The sequence below is a fragment of the Coenobita brevimanus genome, chromosome 98, assembly GCF_032717465.1.
Source record: "Coenobita brevimanus isolate Jiangsu-jjx chromosome 98, ASM3271746v2, whole genome shotgun sequence".
Lineage (NCBI taxonomy): Eukaryota > Metazoa > Arthropoda > Malacostraca > Decapoda > Coenobitidae > Coenobita > Coenobita brevimanus.
Genome location: NC_137051.1, coordinates 15,865,091 through 15,873,773, shown reverse-complemented (window position 1 = coordinate 15,873,773; position 8,683 = coordinate 15,865,091). Strand labels below are relative to the sequence as shown.

Below are 8,683 nucleotides of genomic sequence, written 5' to 3'. Positions count from 1 at the left end.
ATGACTCTGATGATATTGGAGACTTTCCTGAAGATTCTGACTTTGTGGGGTTTGATGAAGTGTTGACAGAAGTGGGTGACCCTGGCATGAGAGGCAGGAGAGGGGACAAGGCCTGCAAGGGGTCAGGGGATATGCTGCAGTAGCCTGCTCCATATGCAAGCCTCAAAACAATCATCACACCAAACACCTCATTAACTCCTTTAAAGTGAGTTTTATATTACTCATGACAATAACTAATCTCATTGTTTCAGCAAAAAAAAAGTAGTGATAGGAGGACTCCAAATGGGTAAAAGTCGTGGGGTTGCGGCACCAATAAACCTATTATACATGTATTTTAATGTCACGCAAATAATATTTTCATTAATAACGACATTTTTCTGGCACCAATTATATGTTACTGGCGAGATCCTACTGTACAACATAAATATGGTTCATATGCTATTAATCATTTTGAAACACACCCATGCCAGCTTAGTCAGGAGTGCTGAAATAAGAAGCACAAAGCTCAGGATGATGTAGCGCTCTTGTTTGACGAAGTCTTCCTTTGGCTGGAGTTTACTGGTGCTTTGTAAGGTGGGAAGGCCAGACACCTCTCCATGAGGCAGAGTGGGAGAAGTGGCTGGGGAGGAGGGGATGTGGGTCTGGATGGGTCGGCCTCGCATGTAATGTTTTCCTGTTTCAATTATCTCCACTTCAAGTATTTTTCCCCAAAAGCTGTCATTTTTGGGTACCAACACCTGAAAGGTAGAGGAGGTGGCACTCATAATTGATCTATGCAGACAACATGCAAAGAAAATTGGAAGTGGGTAACAAAATGACAAGGACAGCTTGGATGGCTCACGGCACAATTAATAAAAGGTTAAATCCACTAAGAAAGAAAAATGGACATATCAGCAACATGAGGGAAAGTAAAAGATGGATGGAATGTATGGGAAAAAAAAAAAAAAAAAAAAATCAAGGGAGAGAGGGAGGAAGCATGAGTGGCAGACCTCCAAACAGTATCCCAGCAAAATGGGATAAACGGTCATTCACACGTGAAACTATGGTGTGGCATGAAAATGAAAAGTCAAGAGTGAAAGGAGTGGAGATTGGACTGCTGAAGCATGTATGTGGAGCACAGAGAGTTGATAGGATACGAAATAATGTGATTCATGAAAGATGTGGAGTGAGGAAGTCTGTGGACACCAGAATCAAAAAGAGTGTACTGAGATGGTATGGTCATGTAGAAAGAATGGATAACAATACAGTGGTGAAAAAGGTATATCTGAGCGAATTTGAAGGAGGGAGGGGACGAGGTAGGCCAAAGAGAAGGTGGAGGGATATGGTGGATGAGTGTGTGAGGAAGAGAGGTTTGGAAGTTGGTGAGGCTAGGGAACTGACAAAAGATTGAGCTGGCTGGATTAACATTGTAAGAAGCGCATGATCAGGGATTTGGCACCCCTTTTCAACATGACAGCATCCGGACTGACTCTATTGGATATGTTTATGTGAAGCTACAGTTCGTGGTGAATGTTTTTGGAGTATAAGATAGAGTCAGGATTCCGGGGGCTTGAAATGTGAGTGAATGGAAGCGTGGCCCATTAGGCTGGGCAAATTTGGGCTGTCTGGACATTGCTACTCCTTACCCTGTCCTAGGGAAAGGAGGTCCAGATGATGATGATGATGATGATGATGTAAAATACACATTTTAATAATCTCATTATAACATACCTGTTCATAAAATTTGTTGTGTGCTACCCAGTGACATTTGTCAAAAGACTCTTCTGTCACTAGCACCTCTTGCCTCTCCCCAAGTTTGTGATCATATGGGCGATACGACTGGAATAACTCCGTCAACCTTCGTGTTCGGTTTTTTACCTGGCAAAAAGGTGACAAGTTAGCACAAAGAATAACCTAAAAAGACGTCAGAGAAAAAATCATGAAAAGACTGAAAATGTTGGTGAGGGGACAAAGTGGAGGAATACATATGAGAGACCTGGACAAGTTCTTGATGATCTATTCTGGATGAATGCCAAGATTTGAAACTTGACAACAGCTAAACAGTCAATAAAAATAACTGATGTTAATGTTACATTCAAGTACAAATTCAGATTCCCAGTTCTAATTGCAAGAATTATTAAAAGGGAAACATAAGTAGTGCAAGGTGGTGGTGACCATCATCCACTCGATGCAGTGCTGCCTACTTCTTCCTTCGCATTTATTACTCTGTTTCTGTCTGCCCTCCTCTCTTCCTACTTTTCTCTTTTCTTCCTGTGACTTTTAATTACTCTTCTTTCCATTTCAGGTGGTTCTACACTGAGCAGCAAGTCTATTGGCTTCCTGTGACTCTGGACACCATTTACAAAGCTGACTAGTAACCACATAACCAGATCATGGCATGAAGTGGAGCCTACTAGGATACCCTTGGTAACTGGGTGAAGAGATGCAAATGTGGCATCCACCCAGGAACTAAACTTCCACACTTTTCCCCACACTTTGCTGCAGCAAGGGGCTGTCAACCACTTGGGAACATCGGTTCACTGCAAGGGACTGCCCTGCAGGGGCAACTGCTTGCCTGTGATTGACAAATCTGCTCAGCCAGACAGACTGGGGCTGACCAACAACGACAACAACCAATCAATTAAAAATGGTATTCAACTCCCTACACTGTAACACACAAAAACTAAGTTAAGAATGGTTTTGACAACTTTACTTGCCACGAGTTAATTAAGATAGCTTTATTCAACATAACAATGTAAGTTGTTTTCAAGAAACAAATCCCTTGAGTCCACACTTGCTATTTTAGGGAATTCTTCAACTGTTTACTTACATCATTCAAGGATGGGGGACAGGGAGGAGAAGGAGGAACAGAAAGGTTAGGCTGTGATGGATGATGGGGCAAGGCAAGGATTGTCTAAATGAATATTACTGCCTAGGCAGTAATGGCAGTGTGAAAGCTAGAGTCAAAGTCTTACGGAAAATGAACATGAAGGTCAAAATATAATGCTGACTTTCACTTATGCCATATTATCATCATCAATCATCAGTAAATCTTGTCTGTTCATCTACAGACATATGTCTTAATACTATAAGAAGTAGCCAAAAACATGTCTTGTGATAGAAATAAAATGGCAAATGGCAAAACTGGCTACAAATAACAGACAATACTGTATTATATTTAATACCTGAACTAAAGGTAAAATTGCATTAGCAATTAGTTTCGGTAACTATTAACATGGTGACCTAGTCACCATGTATTATTATGTGATTGAGCTGTATGGAGATGCTAAACCCAAAAATAACCAAACAAAAATGGAAATGAGTATGTAGGATCGTATCGTATCATACTGTTTATAATGGTTCCAACATGCCTGCATGCACCAGCCTGGTCACCTAATGGCAGCTCTCCACGCTGCTCAATCTTTGGCAGCCTCCCTATTCAATCCCTTATCCCTGAGGTCACACTCCAAGGTTTATTTGGTCTGCCTCTTGCAATCCCACCCCCGACCCTACCCCCGGTGTTCACACCACTCACCTTCCGCACCGAATTATCATTCCCCATCCTCTCGACATGGCTAAACTATCTCAAGCTACCTTTCCTCATCACAACACCATTACATTCAAGTTTCATCCTTCCTCTCAACTCTCCAATCACAACCCTGGCCCCCTCTGGCCTTGCATTCAGGGCAGCACTAAACATCTACCTAACCAATGTCATTTCTGGACATTTAAGCCTATGAATATCCTCTTACTTTACTACCTAGTTCTCACTACCATACAGCATTGCACTCCTAACACATGCCACATACAAAGATCCCTTAACACAGAGGGAGAGCCCTCAGTGTTAAACAGCAACAGCTCACTGAACTTCCTCCAACCACTCTTTACCCTAGCCACAGAACTAGCTCCAGTCCCACCTCCAGCACATGATATGTCCCAGAAATAACCAAATTCCTCCACACACTCAAAAGACTCTCCAGCAAGATTAATCCTTTAGCATTTGTCAATCTTTACATACTCTCCCTGACACACTGCACACACAAAATCAGCATTATTTTGCAGCCTACCTCTAATGCCACTACACATCTTATGCATACACTTATCACAAACACAACACAAGATGGAGTTACTTCCCACACCCTTATGGCAAAAAGCACACAGCCACACTCCCTCTGCTTTGACATTACCACCACCCGCACTAGATATCATAATCTTTGTTTTATCCGCATTTACTCTCAAACTCTCGTGCCCCATTCCACCTCTGCACTTCCTAAATCCTTCCTCTGCCTCCCTTTCATTCTCTGCAATCAACACCAAGTCATCAACACACAATGTGTGAAAGCTTCAAGCACCATGACAAACCATAAGAGCCTCAAGACTGACCCATGATGCATGCCAACATTCATGGAAAACTCATCACTCAAATCTCCATTCACTCCCACCTGGGTGCCAGCACCCACATACAAAGCCATAACCACTCTAATCTGCCACTCTTCACTCCCAAGTTTTCTCTTCGCCCATTCCACCACCTCCCTAGGAACTTCGTCACAGTACAGCTCCCTTTTCTTTCCTATATACTGTATTTTTACCTGCGGCAATAGCCAGCAGGTCAGTGGGTGGCTAGAGTTCTTCATCTTCTTCTGCTTCTGGCAGATTTGTCACATGGGGGCCTTTGGAGACATTATAGTGATACCTCATCAGGTAATTTGACATGAAGAATACAAATCTGCCATCAGCTGACACCTGAGGTGGTGCCATCTAGTGACAACTTGAGTAAATGTGCTTAATTTAAGCCTGTTGAAATACAAAAGAGCCTCAAGGCAGGTCCCAGAGCAATTCTACTCTTGTTCCTGAAGATGTTGGACAATGTTTATGGCATCAGTGGTCCCTTTGTCTGGCATAAACTCAAACTGTATCTCATCAGTATTCACTCTTTCCCTTATCATACCTACTAGACTCTTTCCATTACCTTCATAATCTGGTCCAAAAGTTTTATGCCTCTGCAATTTCCTCTTTCCAGGCATCACTCTTCCCCTAATACACATTTACAATCACACTCTTCAGCCAGTCTTCTAGGACAACATACTCATACTGTATATAATCAAATTAATCAAATCAGTAACTAAACCCACTCTCTAAATCTGAGGCCTTCAACATTTTAGTGGTCAATCCAAATGCACCCACCATCTTCCCCGAACTGCATCCTGCTAATTGCCCTGCTCACAGTAGCAGCATCAATCAAAGGTCAAGGGCCAAACACTGAATTTGCTGACTCCAAACCTTCCCTGTTCCAGCAAAACTCCTCATTCAGCAGCTGGTTATAATACTCTCTCCAAGTGTCTTTAATACCCTCAATGTTCACCACCACCTTTTCCTCATCATTCTTCACATACTGCTCATCAATGATATTCCTGGTTTCTCTCTTCATCTGATTTGCCACCATTACTACCGTACCACATTCTTCCATTCAGCATTATTTAGTTATCCAGAAAAGGTCTCTGAGGCTTGGATTTTGCCATGTATACTTCCTTTCTACCTCTACGCTTGGCGGCCAAGTATTCCTCTATGTTACAGTGCTGTAAATCAGCAAGCAATAATACTAGTACAGGTATCTGTACTGGAAGAGAAAAATTATCTGATAATTTGAATCATATTGGAATCCACTAAGTAACGAAGAAAAACAAATAAATATTTCACCCAATGACCCTAGACTTATCTAAGACTTCTGGCACACATTTCTCCACCATTTTAGGTGTGAATTAAGGCTGTAATGATGATAATCATCACCACCATCATCCGGACCTCCTTTCCCACCTTAGGGCAAGGTGAGGAGTACCAATGTCCAGACAGCCCAAATTCGCCCAATCCAATGGGCCATGCTTCCATTCACTCACCATCCAAGCCCCCGGAATCCTGGCTCTACCTGATATGCCAAAAACATTCACCACGTTCTGTAGCTTCACATACACGTATCCAACAGAGTCAATCCAGATGCTGTCACATTAAAAGGGGGTGTCAAATCCCTGATCATGCTCTTGTCCTCACAATATTCATCCAGCCAGCTCGATCTCTTGTCAGTCACCTAGCCTCACCAACTTCTAAACTTCTCTTCCTCACACACTCATCCACCATATCCCTCCACCTTCTCCTTCGCCAACCTCGCCTCCTCCTTCCTTCAAATTCACTCAGATATAGCTTTTTCACCACTGTATTGTTATCCATTCTCTCCACATGACCATACCATCTCGGTACACTGTCTTCGATTGTGGTGTCCACAGACTTCCTCACTCCACATCTTTCACAAACCACACTATTTCATATCCTATCCACTCTCTGTACTCCACATACATTCCTAAGCAGTCCCATCTCCACTGCTCTCATTCTTGATTTTTAATTTTCAAGCCACACCATTGTCTCACATCCATATGTTAAAGCTGGCACTAACACTCCTTCATGTAAGCTTCCTGCAGCTGCTACACTCAAACCCCTGTTTCTTATCAAGGCCATTGCACAAGCTACTTTCCTTCCTTGTGCCACTCTACTTTCCATTTCTTTTGCACATATTCCTTGCTTTTCTATCACTGTACTCAGTTATTTGAACTCTCACCAATTCCTGTCTCTCTCCATGCACTGTAACATCACACTGGGAGCCACCTTCTCTCTCAAAAACCATCACTTTACTCTTTTCTACATTTGCTCTTAAGGCACGACACTCACAGACATCAGTAAAACTCTGCACTAGTTTACCAAGTTCTTGTCCGGTATTTGCAAGTAGTACTGCATCATCAGCATTCAACACATTTGAGATATTCCATCTATCACCATTCATTACCAATGCCATCCCCCTCTCCATTACTCATGTCTTTACTTCTCTCATCACCCCATCTATATATATTTTGAACAACCATGGGGACATCACACAACCTTGACCGATGCCCATACCGATGGTGAGACATTCACTTAGATGCCCATTAACCCTTACACATGCTTCACTACCATCATACAAACTCTTGACGGCACCTAGCAGCTTACCATCTACTCCGTATATGAGCAAAACCTTCTATAATCATTCTCTGTCTACTTTGTCATACGCTTTTTTCCAGATCCATGAATGCCATAAACAACTTATAGTCCTTCTCACAAGCCTTCTCCACTATCTGTCTCACTGCAAATATTTGATCCACATATCTTTTGCCATTCCTAAGGCCACAAAAAGTAGTGAGACAGATGAATGTACAGGTAGGTCCCATTATATTATGATCACTCAATATACGAGAAACCGATGATACGACCTGGGTAAATTAGGGACTATTATCAATATACGATCCCGAAAATCCAATGATACGACATTCAGTCTGGGGTGAGGGGTGAGGATTCTAACTCAGTCATCCCAGCAAACGCAGTCACCGCTGTTTTCTTTCAACCTCGGAGAGAAATAGCAGGACTGCTCAGCTGCAGTGTTGCCAGACATGCGATAATTATCGCAAAATGCGATATGCAATAGCATGCATGCAATAATGTAATAACTTTCATAATTTCATGACCTGAAAAATAAATCGAGGATTGCAAAATTAACAAGTCTATTGTAAGACTAGTACAACAGCAGGATTTAGTAACTCTTTATGATAGCCAGTATTATAATCTGGAAGGTATTTAACAGTTAAACAAATTTAATAAAATTAATTAATCACTCCACATATCAGTATTTTAATTCCACAGTAATTGCCAATTTATGTGAAGAAATGCCTTTGCTTATGTGATAATTTTGATCAAAAAGTGATAATTTTAATGCGCCGGGCACAATAATATGAGTTTGGGAATCTGGCAGTGCTGCTCAGCTGGCAAATGCCAAGCCAGCTTCCCACCTCCAACACAACATTACCACCAATAGATGTGTGTTATGCATGTTTTATATGTTTAATTAATGTGCAGTCATGTTATTTGCATGCTATTTACTATTTGCTCTTTCAGGTTGCTATCTCTACAGTTCAGTAAAATAGACATGTTTGTTCTATTTGGTATCATATATTTTAGCTTGAAAACTTACCTCTGATGGGATCCTTGAGCCCAATCAATATTTTACCATTAGTTACGTGTTCTGTCACACGAGAATTAATTTTACGACTATGCCAAATGGAACCTAACTGCTTGTATCTTCAGGACCTCTCTGTATAAAAATATAAATACATAAAATAAAACTCAGCCCCAGTTTAACTCTTTTTGGACCAGTAACTGCTACTCAGACCTTGATCTTCATTTCAGCTGCTTAGTTCATATTACCTACTTGCTAGACTTTGAATAACCTAACCTAATCCAATACAGACTGTTCCTCAATACCTAATCTTGACTTGCCTGACCTCTTTGGTAGGTATCCTCTGCATCTTAGCAGCTGGAGTGCCTGGACGGGGGTAGAATTGGTTGATGAAAAGTGATGGAAATTTATACTTGTTACACAGCTTAAGGGTCTCCTGGAAATCTTCCTCAGTCTCAGTAGGGAAGCCACAGATGATGTCTGTTGCTATGGTGATGCCTGGTACTCTGGAAAATACACCAAAAACATAAGATACGTCTTTATCATCACCCCAACCTGCAAGTCCTAAGTATCATTCTCTTATAACTCTGGGAGCACACATCAGAGGAGCCTCAGTAACAAACCCTTCCACTCCTGTGCTGTAGGAGGTACACAAGACTGAATGCAACACAA

The 8,683-nt window shown here is 41.7% G+C and overlaps 1 protein-coding gene across 1 annotated transcript in view; it reads right to left on the bottom strand.

Annotated features, from left to right (window-relative positions):
- Positions 1-320: 320 nt before the first annotated feature.
- The window catches only part of LOC145414201 (threonylcarbamoyladenosine tRNA methylthiotransferase), a 62,034-nt gene continuing 53,671 nt past the window's right edge, over positions 321-8,683 (bottom strand). Inside the window, exons 9-11 of the mRNA XM_080283777.1 lie at positions 8,337-8,517; positions 1,711-1,857; positions 321-737 (exon numbers count right to left, since the gene is read on the bottom strand). Of these exons, the coding sequence (XP_080139903.1) occupies positions 432-737; positions 1,711-1,857; positions 8,337-8,517 (634 nt within the window). The 3' untranslated portion in view covers positions 321-431. The remainder of the gene's footprint in view (positions 738-1,710; positions 1,858-8,336; positions 8,518-8,683) is intronic.